At 42.8% G+C, this 18,623-nt stretch overlaps 2 protein-coding genes across 3 annotated transcripts in view; both read right to left on the bottom strand.

Annotated features, from left to right (window-relative positions):
- sh2b1 (SH2B adaptor protein 1) overlaps window positions 1-15,411 on the bottom strand; it is a 22,440-nt gene extending 7,029 nt beyond the window's left edge. The window contains exons 1-8 of one of the 2 annotated variants that reach the window (XM_020613206.1): window positions 15,082-15,411; window positions 9,226-11,353; window positions 8,830-8,931; window positions 7,445-7,536; window positions 6,943-7,025; window positions 3,580-3,735; window positions 2,665-2,876; window positions 886-1,060 (exon numbers count right to left, since the gene is read on the bottom strand). In XM_020613206.1, the coding sequence (XP_020468862.1) occupies window positions 886-1,060; window positions 2,665-2,876; window positions 3,580-3,735; window positions 6,943-7,025; window positions 7,445-7,536; window positions 8,830-8,931; window positions 9,226-10,947 (2,542 nt within the window). In that variant the 5' untranslated portion in view covers window positions 10,948-11,353; window positions 15,082-15,411. The remainder of the gene's footprint in view (window positions 1-885; window positions 1,061-2,664; window positions 2,877-3,579; window positions 3,736-6,942; window positions 7,026-7,444; window positions 7,537-8,829; window positions 8,932-9,225; window positions 11,354-15,081) is intronic. The other variant, XM_020613207.1, reaches the window with a different exon arrangement.
- Window positions 15,412-16,209: 798 nt separating this feature from the next.
- Window positions 16,210-18,623, bottom strand: part of LOC109967531 (heat shock 70 kDa protein 1-like) — a 2,885-nt gene continuing 471 nt past the window's right edge. Inside the window, exon 2 of the mRNA XM_020613172.1 lies at window positions 16,210-18,399. Coding sequence (XP_020468828.1) covers window positions 16,446-18,380 — 1,935 coding nt within the window. The 5' untranslated portion in view covers window positions 18,381-18,399 and the 3' untranslated portion in view covers window positions 16,210-16,445. The remainder of the gene's footprint in view (window positions 18,400-18,623) is intronic.

Consider the following 18,623-nt stretch of genomic DNA (forward strand, 5'->3'; position numbering starts at 1 on the left):
AGGGAAAGAAAAAGGAAAAGATATGGCTAATATGACCTTTGGAAATGGTTATTATCATGCAGTAGGTTTGCAAAAAAACAGCTTAGAAAAAAAAATAAGACCAGCATGCAAATGCACACAGATACAGAGAAATGTAATGGATTTATTTCCATCTTAATAACACACACACACACACACACACACACACACACCATTATGGCAACCGTTGAGGCTTTTGTGCCCTAGAGTTCAACCGGCAGTAATGTTCCTTTCAGCTTTCCTTTCTCTAACTTCCATGAAAACCTTCAGGGGGAATGTGCTCTGCTGCAAGTATAATGACTTGCACAGGAAGCAGGAGAAATTTAGACTGGTGATCAACTTTACTCTGTGAGACAGAAACAGCCACAAGGCTTGCTGATATTTTTCATCTTGTCCACAGAGGGAGAAATATCACAGCTGGAGAACAGCTGTGAGTTGGAAAATAATAATATGAAGGAAGAATGATGTTTTCTGTTCTCTCTCAGTCTGTGTCAGTGGTGAATTGACAAAAAAATGCCCTCAGCGATGTCACCACCTCATAAAGAATTTTGCTTGCTGTCTTATGGAGTTAGACAGTACACCAGTAAGAGGAGATGTATGGTTGAGACTGTTCACATGCTGTGTTTTAATGTATAGTCATCACTTTGTCCATGTGGCTGGAATTAAATACGAAACCATACTGAGGAAGTCCTGGTCTGATTGTGCTTGTATAAGGAATTTATATCTACCTCATTTGCCCTGTACCAAAAATAACACTTAATATTACTATGTCTAAAGAGAGCTTTAAATGCCACATTTCTTGTATAATTACAGCTGCTTTAGTGCTACTTTTCTTTTTTAAATGCAGAGGGTTAGGGTCATTCATACCTGGCTGGCGAATAGCGGTGGCACCCACAAAGCTGATGAGTGTCACATCTGAGGCACCGCCAGACTCCAAGGGGATCGGGTGCACCCGGAAGTGCTCCAACATATCGAAGATGGACTGGAACCAAAGGTGCTGCACCCGGCACTGACCGTCCTCATTCAGGGAGAGACGAAGGTGCTGTGGGGAACAAAGCAAAGTCATTCGAGGGCTCAAATGCTAAAAGTCCAACTCAACATTCTAAGCAGGAAGTACTTGTTTCTCATTAAATTTAACCTGAAAACAATATGAAATCTAATGCCTAAAATCTTCTTCTGAGTAACCAAATGCTGAAAGGATGTAAGGTTAATAGAGCCTGCTGCTGCTTTCTTTCTTTAATCCAGTGTTTTTGTAGGGATAATAATTTTATCCAGACCAAGTACAAGTATTTATATTTGAGTTCTCGCCGATACCAAGTACCCATACAAGTGTTTAACAATAATAATGCAGTGTTTCTTCTACAAACATTAAAATCACTATAAAAAAACTGTAGAAACAATTTTTATTTTCATTAGATTTACTGTCTGATAGTGATGAAATAAGATATAATAGAAGGCTGTCCAAATTTAAAATGAGCACTTGTTTTTTTTTCTTGTTCACAACACTTCACCACAATCAGCAAAACAAGCACCATGTGGGTTTAGTACTTGGGTGGACGTGACCGGGCAGTTTGACCGCTGGGAGAGTGAAGACGTTGCATTTCTGCAAGTTTGTTATGGTGTTCAGCTTGTTCAACAAGTGTTTGGTTAATTACTCTCTCCTGGGGGTTTTTCTGGACATATTGAGCACTGACATAACTGTAAAATCCGACCTTGTGACTGTTTGAAATGGGGAGGGAGGAGCGCTCATAGATGCACAGCAGCACAAAGAATCAGAGCTGTCACCTTCACTTTTGTCATCTTCACTTATTTCAAAGTATCCCAGAACCACTAAAATTTCTTCTCTACCACCTGACGACAGGTTCAAACAGTGTGAGATTAATGCAATTAGTTAAGTGGTATCAATGTATAGCATTAGACAACTTTTATGAGTACAAGTACGAGAGGGTGGTATCAAACCCAATACTGTTATCGGTGCATCCCTGTTTTTTTTGACAAATGGAACAAAGCCTAGACACAGAAATGCAATAAATTGAAATTCTGACTGGTAACGTAGCTGGAAACCCTCAGTTGATTACTGTCATTTCCAGACTATAAGCTGCACCCACTAAATTTAAGACGAACAAAACATTTTGTACATAGCGGCAGGTGTCCACATGGTAGCATGAGATATTTTGACAGCCAGATCGATCACCTGTAACTTGAAAGATGCATCATATGCATTTCGTCGTGTGTTTTCCATGTGCATGAAGCAACAAAAGTAGCGGCTTATAGTCCGGATAGTATGGCAATAAATTAGTCATCACAGAAAATGTTTTGAAAAACAGGTTTGTTTTTTGATTTGCTCATTTGTTAAAATATAGATCTAAACATTCTCCAGTTCCAGCTTCTCAAACGGAAAGATTTACTGGTTTTGGCCTGTTTCATGTCATGGTAAATTGAGCTTTTTTTGGACTGTTAGTTGGAAAAGAAGACATTTGAAGGTCTTTTACTCTGGAAACAGTGATGACATCATGATCATTTTTTTGTATGCAGGAAATGCAGCTGTTACATCTAAAAGGCTAAATCCTCTTTCTTAAAGCTTGCGTCTTATTTCCCTGCTTTTGTACAGATTCTGTCTTTACCCAGAAGTAAGCTCAGACTCACCTTGGCCTTGCCCTGGAAGTTAAAGGTGAGGACATATTCTCCGCGCCGTGTCTCACTCTGGCGAACCAGAAAGACACCGTGACTCGCTGCACCTCCAGCCAACACGAGCTGAGCGGCTTTGAGACGGGATAGGGTGCCGTGAAACCACTGACATTCACTGAGAGGGTGTTCCACTGCCTCAGCATATGTCGCCTCAGAGAACAGAAAGGACCCTTGACGGGTGAAGGGTACATATAACGCTTTAATGATCTGCTGTTTAAAATGTGGTACATGCAGCCTTTTCACAGCAAATAACTGTAAGTAGAGAAAAAAGAACAAAGACTATGTGGTGCAGTGTGACCGATAAATCAGCCAGGCCGATATGTCGGCCAATATTAGCTCCGTGCAAATATATCTGTATCAGCGAAAACCTTCATAAACATCAAAAAATTGTAACATACCACTCGGGACCTTATAAAACATGTTTATTTACTCTATGGGTTGTGTAAAGAAAATTATCACCTGTCAAAAATCAGTATCAGAATTCACAAAATTCCTGTATCAATCAGGCTATACTTACAGCATGTAACAGTAGATCAGTTGAACTTACTGATTCATTTATTTATACATGCTATTTTAGGTGTGGTCTGTTCACGGGCTCTCTGTTTATTTCACATGCAAAAGCTGTTTAGCTCTGTATATAATCTAGAAAAAAATTGATTTTGCTTCTTTTGACAACCTGCCTGCTGGAGAGAAAATAAGACTATGAAGACATCTGCATCCAATCATTACTACTCACTGAATTGCAACACTATGAAATAATGGCCAAGTGGATCTACCAAACAAAACAACCCAGTCACAGGTTTAGTTCTGGTTCAGTGTTTACATTTGTTACAGGTTTAAACCAATGTGTGTCTGAGGACAGTATTCACTCACCTGTGGCATCTGGCGTGTCAGCAAAAGGTGTGCCCAGACTAGCCCCGCCTCCCCCAAGAATCCGGCTGTCTGGTTCATCGAGAGGGGCTCGAGGAGGCAACTCTGGTGGGAGAGGTTCCATCAGAGGTGATGAGCTTCCAATACCTCCATAACACACTGAAGGAGGCATAACGTGAGTAATGAAGAAATTAGAAAATCAGTTATAAAGACATTGCAAAGACTTTCCAGGCCTGTTTATGTTACAGGTACAAGCCAAGTTAAATTAACTTTAAACTACAAACCCCACTTCTTGAAAAGTTTGGACATTTTCCAAAATGCAATAAAAATCGAAACCTGTGATTTGTTATTTCGTTTGAACCTTTAACTGACACAAGTACAAAGAAAAGGTTTTTGGTGGTTTCACTGACCAACTTAATTGCATTTTGTAAATATAAACAAATATAGACTTTGATACCTGCAACACACTCAGAGAAAGTTGGGACAGAGGCCTGTTTACCTCTTTGTTACATCACCATTCCTTTTAATTACACTTTAAATGTTTGGGAACTGAGGATACTAATTGTTGCACTTTTGCAAGTGGAACATTGGCCCATTCTTGCTGGATACAAGACTTCAGCTGCTCAACTGTCCATGGTCATCGTTGTCTGATATTCCTCTTCATGATGCACCATGTATTTTCAATAGGAAACAGATCTGGACTGCAGACAGGCCAGTCAAGCACATGCACTGTGTCTACAAAGCCACGCTGTGGTAGCATGTGCAGAATGAAGCCCGGCATTGTCCTACTGAAATATCCAGACTTCCCAGGAAAAGATGTTGTGTTTTATGGCAGCATATGTCTCTCTAAAGTCCCAATACATGCCTCCGCATTGATGGTACTGTGCCTTCACACACATGCAAGTCAGCCAAGATGCAGGCACTGATGCACCCTCATACCATCACACAAACTGGCTTTTGCATCTTTCATTGATATCACTCTGGATGTTGTTCATCTTTGGCACAGAAAACCTGATGTCCATTTTATCTAAAAACAAGCTGAAATGTGGACTCGTCTGACCACAGAACACATTTCCACTGTCTTTCGGTGAGCTGAGATGAGCTTGGGCCCAGAGAACTCAGTGGCCTTTCTGCACAGAATTGATCCATGGGCTCCTCCTTGCATAAATGAGTTTCAGGTTGCATCTCTGGTTGCAGTGGCAGACTGTGTTAAATGACAACAGTTTTCCAAAGTACCCCTGAGCCTGTGTGGCTATATTCATGATGGTAGTATGATGGTTTCTCATGCAGTGCCCCTTGAGGGCTCGAAGGTCATGCACATTGAGCAGTGGTTTTCACGCTCAGTCTTTGCCCATTGAAAAAGACTCCCAGAATGTTTTCATAATATCATGTACTGTAGATAGCAAAAGACAGAGGATGTACTGGAAGTTCAACCTGCCCCAAAAGCCACTGATACAGTTCTACAGAGGAATCATCAAGTCTGTTCTCTGCTCTTCTATATCTGTCTGGTTTAGCTCAACAACCAAACAGACTCCATTGAAAAGTCAGGACTGCAGAAAGAATCATCGGTGCCAGCCTGCCCTCCATGGAGGACCTGTACGCCTCACAGGTCAAAAGGAGGGCAGAAAAGATTTCTGCAGACCCCTCACACCCTGGACAAAAACTGTTTGAGCTCCTCCCCTCTGGATGGCGCTACAGGTCATTGTGCGCCAAAACAACCAGACATGAGGACAGTTTCTTTCCCCTAGGCTGTCACTCTGTACAACGGAACGACAACCCTCAGTGTAGTACCTTGTAACTATACCTTTGAATATATCTGTCTGAAAACTCATCTAAACTGTGTATACACATATTTTATATTTATAAGTACATTATTTTAATGTTTTTCTAATATAATTCCTTTTTCTTGTTTGCACATTCTTTTTCTTTTCTTGTTCTTTCAGTCTTGTTTACTTGTTGCCTTAAGGAAGAGCACTGTAAATACACAGAGAGCCACCTTACCAGAATCAAATACCTCATGTGTTCAACACACCTGGCCAGTAAAGCTGATTCTGATTTAGAAAATGCTATGAAGTTAATCAGTGAAAACACCGTTTGTATTTTTGTCAGTAAAATAAACATTCAAGCAGATTAACAAATCACAGATTTTAGTTTTTATTGCATTTTGGAAAATGTCCCAACTTTTCTATAAATGGGGTTTGGGGGAGTCTCCAAACCAGGTTTCAGAGGAAGCTAAGAGGCCAGAGGACACTCATATGTGATCAATAATAAACAGAAGGTATCAATTATTTAAACAACAGGCTATAGAGACAGAGTGCACTGTATCAAAACCACACCCACTGGGTGTGAACCCCGGGGGCTCTCCACTGACTTTGTATTGACTTAAGGTGTCTTTTTGACAAATTAGTCTTTTGACAAAAAATGAAAAATAGCTAAAAGCTGATGTGTGACAGGATGCACTACCAAGAAGGCAAAGTACCCAAAATTAAAGTTTTAAAAGCTACCAAACAAAAATTGCCAAAACATTTAGAAGACAAAGTGGATATGATGCGTGGCATTAGCAGGATCAAAAGGGAAATAGGGATCCTGATGCTTGCTATATGTCTGTGTGCAGCAAACCTCTTGGTATGTTTGCAAGTACCTTAGCTAACTACAGTAGCTTTCCAAAACATAGCAGAAGGGAAGACTATTTCCAAAATAGAGCCAAATCTAGAGAGAAGTTGGGATGCATTTGATAATAATGATGATGGAACAAGCTAGCTCTTAGAATGTTAGCTGCATATTAGCAAGCTACTGTAGTTAACTAAGACACTGCATAGCTTTCTGATTTAGAACACAAACTCTGACATACTGTCTAAATGCTTTAGCTTAACTTACAAAATGCGTGCTGCTCACAAAGGCATATCAAGTGTCAGGATCCCAGTTTCCCGGTTCTTCTCACTAATCTCTCACTTTCGTCTTCTTAAAGCTTTGTTTTTTTGTTCAGTAGCTTTTAAAACTGTCACTCTGGGTTCTTTACCTTGTTGGTAGTGTATCCTGTCACACAGCAGCTTTTAGGCACTTTTTAGTGTTTTATAAAGAGACACAAATGTCAATACAAAGTCAAAAGAGTGAGATGAATTGTTTCCTCCTGTGCTCTCTCTCTCTCTCTCTCTCTAACTCACAGACCATGTACTGCTGAAGATCTGATCCCAATGTGTGATTTGAAAATAAGAGCAGATCTTTCAAAGTCACAAGTCACACCTTCACAATTTTTATAAAGAATATTATGAATGTAAGAACTCCTGCTTATGTCATTCACTAGGTGGCGCTCTGAATCAAAGTTTGGGGTAAAAACAGCACAGTCCTGCTGTGTTGCAAATATACCTTGTGAAAGACGGTCAACAATCTCAGGTGTCCCACTAATGTCTGATGGCCCCCCACATCCACCTTCAGCATCTTCGTGTTCACTGTTGAAAACAGATGGCAATTATAAGTACATGCCTGTACTTCTATCCTTGTGAGAACACTCACTGATATATAGTGTTTACTAGCCCCTTATCCTAACACTTAACCATCAAAACAAAATGCCTAACCACAACCCTTAAAGTACCCCTAACCATAACCTTAAACCCAAGTGTTAACCCTTACAACAGCCCTTAGAAGATGTGAAGACACAATGTCGATGTCCTCACAATGCTGAAATGTCCCCACAACCATGGTTCTGAACTAAAATATGTTCTCACAAACATATAAAAACATGCAGGAACACACAGACAAGTTAAAAATCCTATAAGGCAACAAAAGGTAGAGTAGCTCTTTTTAAAGCAGCCACAGTTCAAACCGCTATAAGCTGTCACACGTTTTGCCCCAGTGCCCCTTTCATTACCTGAGACAGATGCCATTCCTGATGTCGCTCAGCCAGGCTCTCATCTGTACAGCATCTCGTGTCTCGATCACATACTGCACCGATCCTTCCAGCTTAGGGGAAAGAAAAACAGAAGAAAAGGCTTTAGACTGGACACTAGGCAACTGCTTGAAGATTTGGTTCCTCTCTGATCAAGTCATCAAATAAAGTGTACTCATTGTATGATGTTCCACTGTTACTTGTATTTTCAAGTTATTCCCTGTAGTTTATAACTGCTTTTTGGTGCCTCTGAATGTATATCCTTCATTAAAACATCTTTGTTTTCAGTAGCAGATATCCTGTTAAAACTGTTTTGACCAGGATGATAAACATCAAACATTTACTGGACAGAAACTGCTTTTCAGTATGCTCCATGAGGAGTATATTCACTGATTCATGTATTTTATTTCTCTGTCTGAAGCTTCATATACCCACAGTAAACTGGAGAACTTCATCCATCACTATAGCTACAGTTACTGTCACTTCTGTGAGCGGCTGTGGCTCAGAAGATAGAGAGGGTCATCTTCTAACCAGAGGGTTGGCAGTTCAATTCCCAGCTTCTCCAATCCCAATGTTGAAGATTCCTTGTGCAAGACAATGAAACCCCAAGTTGCTCCAAGTGGGTGTCCACTGAATGTGTGTGTGCTTGAGAGCATGAATGGGTGAATGAACAAATAGTGTGCTTTGACTGTGCTGCAATGCATAGAAAGGCACTATACAAGTATAAATAAGACAGTGACAGTGGGCAATATAAACCTATAATAATAAAAGACATTTAGTGTATTTTTTGGCAAAACAGAAGTTATCCCTATAGCTTCATGAATGATTCTAATGAAGTCTTCACTTCAGAGACTATTTTAGGATTGATAGAGAGCTTTGTCAAATCATCCTTAAATCCAAGTGGGCGTTTGTGCCAAATTTAAAGAAATTCCCTCAAACACCACCACTAATAGTCTTGCCCTCTGGCCCATGTGGAACGTCACTGTCCGGAGAGAAGCTGCAGGAGTGTATCAGCCGAGCAACAGTGCGACAGCGAGAGATTCAGGAACTCATTGACAAAGTCATACATAGCGTGAAGACGGCACATTAAAGACCCTCAGACAAAGCGTTTTATCTAAAAGCTGTATTTTCCACTGTCAATATATATTCTTTTTTTTTTTTATAACAATAAAACTGCTGACAAAGACTGTTTAAAAAATTATTTCTCGGTGTCCACCGACTGGCCATGTCAGTCCCCAGTGCTGAGGCATAAAAAATGTGTGGGATGGTGTCATGTGTCTGTGTGGAAGTTGCAGGTGTGGAATACCTCTGAAAAAGCCATCAGTGAAGAAAGCAAGACATGAAGACTCAGATGAAGGAGTGATTACCTGCAGCAGAAAGGTGTTCTCCTTGTCAGGGACCTCCAGAGCAGTGGTGCTCCTCACATCCACAACTGAACAGCAAGGGACAGTCAGCCGAGGCTTTGATGACTGGGGAGACAAACCATGAAAAATCAGTAGCTGTTTTGTAAAAGTGGCAGTGTTTTGCTTAATTCTGTGTAGAGTGGATGTGCAGAATGTATATAGTATTCTAGTTTTTTACATTTCTCTACTCTGATTTATATTTCTCTACTCTGAGCTCTGGTTTTGTACTTCTGCTGACAATTTTATGTGAGGATTCACTTAAACTTATTTTGTTATGCTGAAATGGTTTTAAAGCAGCCAACAGCCAATTGTAAAAACCGTACATATGCTTTAAAGTTTCACAGGAAAAGAAACACTTACTTTTGGTGGAATGAAGAATTCCAGGTAGTACTCCTCTCCCTGCTCACCACCTTCTCTGTCCCTCTCTCTGAGTACCAGACGACATTTATGCCAGCGTCCTCCTCTCCAGGGCATATTCCCTCCACTGACCAGTGGCTGCACTGGACCTGCCTGAACTGAAGCAGATGAGGCTGACACAGCATTGTTGTTGTCTGTACCATGATGCAGTAGACCAAACGAGAAACCAGAAAAGCCGTAGCTTCCACTTAACTCGTCGCTAGATGAGCTAATGCTCACGCCACCCTCTCGCACCAACCGGCCCACCTTTCTCTGATGTCCCATTACAGCTGCGCTGCTGGGAGGCAACATGGAGGAGGCAGAATGACAGCCGGCAACAGTTGGGGTGAGTACAGGAGGAGGGGATCGTGAGAGTCTGAGTTTCTCCAGACGATGGCTCCACTTCTCCTTCTCGCTTCCTTCACCGTTGCTCCGCCGCCGATCTCGAGCGGCGTCCGACAGAGACAAAGAGGCGGCGCTGCTTGAGGATGACGGCGGCAGAGAGGAGGAGGAAGAGTGAGGGAGAGAGAGCGGCATGGAGAGAGAGACGGGCATGGAGGAGGTGGGTGTAGGAGGCTGTGTACCAGAGTTCCTCTTGGAGGCTGAAACCATGCTAGCATCTTGCACACCCATTGTGTAGCTGTAGCTGGAGGGCAGCTGGGTCTGGGCTGAGTCACTGGAGGAGCTTCGCCAGTGCAGGATACCTCGGACACTCCCCCGAACACTACGACCCACACTCCGCAGCGAAAAGCGTTTCTTCAGTTTGTTTTTTGAGGAGTTGGACATACTGTTACCTTTGGAGGTGGGTGGAGGAGTGACAGAGGAGGAGGAAGGTGGAATCTGAGAAGTGTGGGAGGGGTCAGCACTGTCCACCTCTGTGGATTCTGCATCCCGCTCATCTGGTTCAACATCTTCCCCCACAGATGCCACTCCGGGCCAGATGTCCTCCTCTTCCTCAACTGGTGCTTCTCCATTTCCAGGGGCAATGATGGCCCCTCTCTCTTCACGCCTCCCATTGTTCCCTCCCACTGAAGAACAACATGACGATGATGAAGATGGAGGGAGGACTTGCCCATGGGCATAAGAATCTTGAAACCTGTCTGTGGTGCGGTTCTCCAACACTAGCCGTGTTGGTGCAGGCTTTGATAAGGCCCGTGTTGTGTTAGTCGAGGGACATGAAAGGACTGCTCCCCCAGTTGCTGACAAGGGTGATACCGCTTCCTCTTCCAGGGAAGTAGCATCTGACTGAGGAGCCCACATCACCATTTCATCCCTCCCAGAAGCACAGCTTGGCGGCAGCGCCCCCTCCAGCTCACTCTGAAAGTGACGAACAAACCGGTCAGTGAAGCGGCGGCAGAAGGCTGCTGCTGAATCTGGGGAGTAGTGGGGGTTTTCCAAGAGGAAAGCCCGAAAGTGGCGTGCAAAGTCACTGGCTGCAACACGGGCATGGAGTTCACAGAATTCGGTCCAGCTCAGGCAAGGGGATGGGGATGGTGTGGGCGTGTCTGAGAGGGAAGATGGGTGTGCCTGGGGTGGAGGGCTCACCAAAGGTGGGAGAGGGGGTGGTCGGGGGGACAGTGGCAGCAAAGAGGGAGATGGAGGGGAGGGAGATGGGGAAGGAGAGGGAGGTAAAGGAGAGGAGTTTGTCACCCGTGGGCTGGGCGGGGTTAAAAGAGAGCCGTTCATCCTCCTGATAGGCCAGGGGAGCTGACTGACTTTATGATCTGTCAAATCACTTCAAACACTCAACAGAAACCTGAAGTGATTGCACAGCTGAGGTAACTGACTGGAGGACAACACGACACATTGGTCAAATAATTTACAAATGAGTGTGAACTGACGTGTTGCACTTGTACTCATCTAAAACAAAAAGTTTAAAAGACAATCCACCAGGCCCAGGCAACTGGGGTTTAAAAAGAGGTCAAATATCTCCAAGGCTAAGCCTTTTGCTACATTATTTTGTGAAATTAAATATGTTATCGCTTCAATAAGAAAATATTGGTTTCAGAGAGATGAGGTTTGAAGGGTGGAATTCACAAGGTCTGCCCCTTCTTCACCGCCAGCAATATATCCAGAGAAGTGTGGCCACATTCTGCAAAACAATCAAACAAACAAACAAAAAAAACAGACACAAACTGTTAACTTCACATGCACACCACCAAAAAATATCACTTTGTAGGACTGCACAGGGACAGTCTTATTACTTATCAAAAAGCCATAAAAGAAGCTAAAGCTCAATATTTATCCAATATCATCTCTAACAATAGCCACTATCTTAGTTCTTTTTAGCACCATAAATTCTGTTATTAATCCTGCCACCACTGTGTTCCATGAGGTGTCTGTGCATACCTGCAATGTGTTTCAACAGTACGTCATTGATAAAGTTCTGTCTATCGGGCAAAGTATTTCCACACCCTCAAATGTGGCTCCAACTGGGTCTCCTGTACAGCTTTCTTTGGAAAGCTTTACACCAGTTTCCTTGTTGCAACTCCAAAAAATCAGTGCAATCAGTGCAACAGCTAAATTCCACCTATTGTCCTCTGGATACTTCCTTGCTAGGCTAATGAAGGAGGTCATTGACACTATTGGGCCTTGCTTGGTCACATTTATTAACAGCTGCCTCGGGCTGGGTATTGTCCCCTCTGCCCTCAAGCATGCTGTAGTCAGGCCACTTCTAAAAAGCCTAACCTTGATCGCATACTTCCTTCAAATTGTCGTCCAATCTCACATTTGCCTTTTTTATCCAAGGTGATGGAGAAAATTGTCCTCACACAATTACAGTCTCATCTTTAACTTTATACTGTTGTCAATAAATTTCAATCAGGCTTTAGATCCCGGCACAGCACTGAATCCGCGTTACTGAAGGTCAAGGCCATTAATGGTCTTGCGCCAGTCTATTTGACTGATCTTTTAACCATTTATACCCCGGTTAGAGTGCTGCGTTCCACTGAGCCTGTGTCCCTGGTTGTCCTGCAGGCAAGATGTAAAACATGTTGTAAGGACTGCTTGAACACAACAGTGAGCGAGTCACAAAAATAGACGGACCCAGGTGGCTGACTTCGGTGCAGACAGTGTAGTATATTTACAGTGCTGTACAAGTGACAAGAAATGAACAGAGGAACAATGGAACCGGGTGTCGAGCATAGGAGTGTACACAGTCAATGATGGAGATGATGAGAAGAAGACCGGGCTGCGGACATTGGGACTCACTCCTGGACTGGTCGGGTTAGGTGCAACTGCAGATAAACATAAATAGTACATACAGTGAGTGGTAGACTGTGCATCAACCTGCGGGGTGGTGAAGAGCAGAGTGGAGGAGGTCCGAAGGAGCGGCTGATGCAAAAAAAAAAAAAAAAAGGAATGTAATCTAAGCAATTTTTATCTCAAGCCGACCTAGAAAAGGCCATTCATGCCTTCATTAGCTCACGACTTGACTCATGCAATGCCCTCTATACTGGAATTAGTCACTCCATAGACTCCAACTCGTATAAAACGCGGCTACATACCTACTGTCAAACACTCCAAAAAATGCTCACATCACCCCGGTCCTTCAGTCCCTTCACTGGCTTCCGGTACAGTTTAGAATAGATGTTAAAATTTTATTGTTTGTGTTCAAGGCCATTAATGGTCTTGCGCCAGTCTATTTGAGCGATCTTTTAACAATTTATACCCTGGATAGAGCGCTGCGTTTCTCAGAGCATGTGTCCCTGGTTGTCCCGCGGGCAAGATATAAAAAGTGGGGAGATCGTTCTTTCGCCATGTATGCCCCCAAGCTCTTGAATGCCCTGCCCCCTGAGGTTCGATCTATAACGGAGCTAATGGTTTTTAAGTCTAAATTAAAGGCACATTTATTCAGATGGGCTTTTGACATTTAATATTTAGCAGCAATGCTATACAGGGCCTACAGGCCTTCCTTATTTTGTATTTCGTAATCTTACTCTCTCTGTATTTGGACTCATTTTTATTTTACAGGAATTTTATAGTTCTTATATATCATTTTAAATTTGTGCAATGTTAACTTTTCTTTTGTTTGTTTATGTATTTTTGGCATGCTCTGTTTGTTTTATTGTGAAGCACTCTGAGCTCCTGAATAAGCTCTCAAATATTGCCTGATTGAAAATTATCAAAAATTTTTATTCACACCATGAACTCTGAAAGGACGTAAAAATGCAACCATTGTTGTAACATACTGCAAAGATTGTCTACATGTGCATTCCATGCTAGTGAGTTGTCAGTAAAGACAACAAAGTGTTTATATTATGGAACCTCTGAGATGGCTTGGTTGTGGATGATCACAGGCCTGTGATCACCAACTCCTAAAGTCTAAAATACCATCGCCTCTGCTTTACATACATTCAGAACAAGGTGGCTTGTGTGTAAAATCTTAATCTGTAAAATAACTCCTGCCGTCATATAAATGTAATGGTGTAAAATGTGCAATATTTCCCTCTGAAATTTAGTGCAGTGGAAGTATAACAAAGCACCACCTCAACCTGTTGCAATATTAAAGGCTGCACTGTCATTATTGATTAATTTACTCTTTATTTATTTAATTACAAATTTGGTCAGAAATTGAAAAAAAAAACACAGATTCACAAAGCCAAAGTTCACATCTTCAAAACTCATTCCATTGACATATGACAAAGAAAAGCTGCAAATTGTGATGGTAATACTTTGGCACATTTACTTAAGTAACACTTTGAATATAGAACTTTTACTCGTAAAAGAGCAAGTCTGCATGATGCATAAGTAGTATTAATAATGGTAGTGGAAAGTAACTAAATACATTTACTCGAGTACTGTACAATTTTGAGATGATTACTTGCATAGGACTTGAGCATTTTCATTCCATGTTGTATTTAGTAAAATAAAAATATACAGTTTAATGTATTATTAAATTAGTTCATAATCTTAAAAACAGCGGTGTCTACTTGGGGCTCTTCACATTTCAGGAGTTAATGAGGTTTAATGTTTTGTTTGTGAGTGTTGTTTGGGCCTGAGCAAAATGCTGCTGAAACACTGGTGGATCAGAATATACAAATATCCTATTATATCAGACGCAAGGGTCAATTTTCTGCAGAACAAACACTATCTTTTAAAGGCTTAGGTAAATTTAGCTTCTAATGTATCTGTATTATTACTGTAAAACTAGTCTAATTACTGAATTGCAGTATTTACCTGTAACAGCGTCCTGCAGTGTGATATTAGTACTTTTACTTTAATAACATATCTGAGTACTACTACTCGCACTAATATTAACTTCCTACCACTGCATAACGTTGATTTAAGTAATATTTTACAGTATGTTTTCTTGTAGTGGTGAATTAAATTTTACAGTAACGTTATGAAAACAGTACTCATAATAATCTCAGTACTTAATGTTACACCTCCCGGGAGATTAATCGCTGCTACCTATAAGTGGTGTATCTTAAATCAGCGTTAAGTAGGATAAACGTTTGATAAAATCGCATCACTAGTTAGCCATGCTAACATGAAACAGCAGTGTGCGAGTCTTGCTCATTCAGCTGTCTTTAAAGACGTGTAACGTTAGCTAGCTAACAATAGCTATCTAAGGTCCACTACGTATCAACCTGCCATTCACTGGCATTATTATTTAGCAGTGTTGGTTAGATGTGTCTTGTTTTGTGTCTACTGTAACCTTTCACTGAAATGATCACACACTGAAACATCGGAGAGTGGCTGTCGCCAAATATTCTTTACGGGCTAAGCTAACCGTTAGCTACTTAGCTACCTATTAATAAACCACCGAGCTAGCTAGCTATCAATATTGTTCAGCGCAATGTACTGTGTCTTCAGTACCTGTATATCACAGTCCCGTGTTATATCCGTGTCTCTGGGTGAAACTGTCACATATTTCACCATTCTTCTAGTCTACACAACGGAACAATAATTTTCGTAAAGGTTGTTGTTGTTGTTAAATATGAATATTGCAATGCCTAGCCTTCAGGCCCGTTCTTCTCGCGTTGTCCTCGTCCTCGCGATATCTCATAGGTCGGAGAGCGCAGTTCCTTGACAGCTGCCGTATAAAACCGCTAGATTTTTTTTTTTTTAAGACAGACACCTTGGTCAGACAACATGAAAACAAACGGGAGGAAAAAGTTGTCCGACTCCTTCCTCTCAAACTTTCACCCAACCCTTCGCACAAAACAGACTAATCCCATGTTTGTCCACCAAAGACCGAGACCCCACTCCACCTTAAAGAGATCTCACTTCAGTCAACACCTACCTTTTATTTCCATTAGCTACTATAAGGGCAGTTTTCACTTAATTATTTTCAGTTCTCCAGACGAATCATCAAGTCTGTTCTCTGCACTTCCATCACTGTCTGGTTTGGTTCAGCAACCAAACAGGACAGGAACAGATTCCAGTGGACAGTCAGGACTGCAGAAAGAATCATCAATGCCAGCCTGCCCTCCATGGAGGACCTGTACACCTCATGGGTCAAGAGGAGAGCAGAGATTTTTGCAGACACCTCACATCCTATCTCACAAATTGTTTGAACCCCCCGGATGCAACAACAGCAACAGCCAGACACAAGGACAGTTTTTTCCCCCCATGTCATCACTGATGAACTCTTAATCCATGACTGTATGACTGGGCACAGCAATAAATTCTAAATATAGCAATTGTATATATCAGTCTGAAAGCTCTTCAGCCATAATATACATATGGTCATGGCCAAAAGTTGCTACGAGTACAGCTCAATTTATGAAAAGTTGTTTTTGTGGTTCTGGGAGAGTAGTCACAGAACTACTTTGCATTGCATTTTGGGAACTGTAGGATCCAGTGTTTTAGTTAAGTCAGTATCAGGGACTAAAAGAAGAAGAAGAAGAAGAAGAAAAGAAACCAAAATCTGATTTCATTTTCATTTTATTGCAATGTCCAGCAAAACAAAGATGAAAAATATATTGACATTTTGAGGTATTTAGAAACTTACACATCACATAATATATTCAGTGTAAAAACAACCGAGATATTAAATTACAACATATTTTAATCACCACAAGAATCCTAATACAAAAAGGAAAACATATTTACATACACAGAAGATGTGTAAATACTGTAAACTTCTGTGCCACATATAAAAAGTGAAAAAAATGTGAAATGTCCCAGTTATGTTTCAAACTGTCCCAGTGATCACAGAGTCCCTGTCAGGGGCCACTTCAATCTACCTCCTCAATAGTAGGCCCCTCAGCTCCAGCTCGTGCCTGTTGTCCACAGGTGCTACCAGTGGGCATTCCCCCCTGATACAACTTGCTGATGATGGGGTTACACACGTTCTCCAGCTCTTTCAGCTTGTGTTGGTACTCCTCTTTCTCAGCAAGCTGGTTGTTCTCCAGCCACATGATGGCCTCATCACACTTCTCAATCACCTTCTTCCTGTCCTCCTCACTCATTTTGTCCCTCAACTTCTCATCCTGCACACTGCTTTTGACGTTGAAGGCATAGGACTCCAGTGAGTTCTTGGCAGCGATTTTCTCCCTCTGAATGTCGTCCTCAGCTTTATATTTGTCAGCGTCCTGCACCATCCTCTCGATCTCCTCTTTGCTCAGTCGGCCCTTGTCGTTGGTGATGGTGATCTTGTTCTCTTTGCCAGTGCTTTTGTCCACCGCAGACACGTTCAAAATGCCGTTGGCATCAATGTCGAAGGTGACCTCGATCTGTGGGACCCCTCGTGGAGCAGGTGGGATTCCTGCCAGCTCAAACTTGCCCAGCAGGTTGTTGTCCTTTGTCATGGCTCTTTCCCCTTCATAGACCTGGATGAGGACCCCAGGCTGGTTGTCAGAGTAGGTGGTGAAGACCTGGGTTTGTTTAGTGGGAATGGTGGTGTTGCGTTTAATCAGGGACGTCATGACTCCTCCAGCTGTCTCAATACCCAAGGACAGAGGCGCCACATCCAGCAGCAGCAGGTCCTGAACGTTCCCTGAGGTGTCACCTGTGAGAATGGCGGCCTGGACGGCAGCGCCGTAAGCCACCGCCTCATCTGGGTTGATGCTTTTGTTCAGCTCTCTGCCATTGAAGAAATCCTGCAGGAGTTTCTGGATTTTGGGGATTCTGGTGGAGCCTCCCACCAGGACGACGTCGTGGATCTGTGCCTTGTCCATTTTGGCGTCCCTCAGGGCTTTCTCCACCGGCTCTAGTGTTCCCCTGAACAGGTCGGAGCACAGTTCCTCAAAGCGAGCCCTGGTGATGGAGGTGTAGAAGTCGATGCCTTCATACAGAGAATCAATCTCAATACTGGCCTGAGAGCTGGAGGACAGGGTCCTCTTGGCCCTCTCACAGGCTGTGCGCAGCCTCCTCAAGGCTCTCTTGTTCTGGCTGATGTCCTTCTTGTGCTTTCTCTTGAACTCCTCCACAAAGTGGTTGACCATGCGGTTGTCAAAGTCCTCTCCACCCAGGTGAGTGTCCCCAGCTGTGGATTTCACCTCAAAGATGCCGTCTTCAATTGTCAGGATGGACACGTCGAAGGTGCCTCCGCCCAGGTCAAAGATCAGGACGTTGCGCTCTCCTGTCTTGCCTTTGTCCAGACCGTAAGCGATGGCAGCCGCCGTCGGCTCGTTGATGATTCTCAGGACATTCAATCCCGCGATGACGCCTGCGTCTTTAGTCGCCTGTCGCTGGGAGTCGTTGAAGTACGCTCGAACTGTGATGACTGCGTTGATGACTGCATTGGACACCTTGTGGCCGAGGTAAGCCTCAGCAATCTCCTTCATCTTCACCAGGACCATGGAGGAAATCTCCTCAGGGTAGAAGGCTTTGTTCTCCCCTTTGTATTCCACCTGAATTTTGGGCTTCCCTCCATCTGACAACACCTTGAAGGGCCAGTGCTTCATGTCAGCCTGCACCACTGGATCATCAAACTTCCTTCCAATCAGTCTCTTGGCATCAAACACAGTGTTGCTGGGGTTCAAAGCCACCTGGTTCTTGGCTGCGTCCCCAATGAGCCTCTCGGTGTCAGTGAAGGCCACATAGCTGGGGGTGGTCCTGTTGCCCTGGTCGTTGGCAATGATTTCTACTTTCCCATGCTGGAAAACCCCCACGCAGGAGTAGGTGGTGCCCAGGTCAATGCCGATCGCTACACCTTTAGCTGCAGACATTTTCACTGGAGATGGTCACCTGTCAAATAGTTAAACCACATCTTACAAACACATTGAAGGAAGTAAACATCAGCACATTACTGCAACGGTAGATGGACTCACAGCACACATTGTGTCATGTCATTTCCAGCTGCAGAAGAAGAGTGTTTATTTAACTAAAGGTAGCAATACCACAGTGTAAAACTACTCTGTTACAAGTACTGCATATAATCTGAATTACTGCTGGGTAACTTCTATATTTCC

This window comes from Monopterus albus, unplaced genomic scaffold, assembly GCF_001952655.1.
Source record: "Monopterus albus unplaced genomic scaffold, M_albus_1.0 scaffold131.1, whole genome shotgun sequence".
In the NCBI taxonomy this organism is placed as follows: Eukaryota; Metazoa; Chordata; class Actinopteri; order Synbranchiformes; family Synbranchidae; genus Monopterus; species Monopterus albus.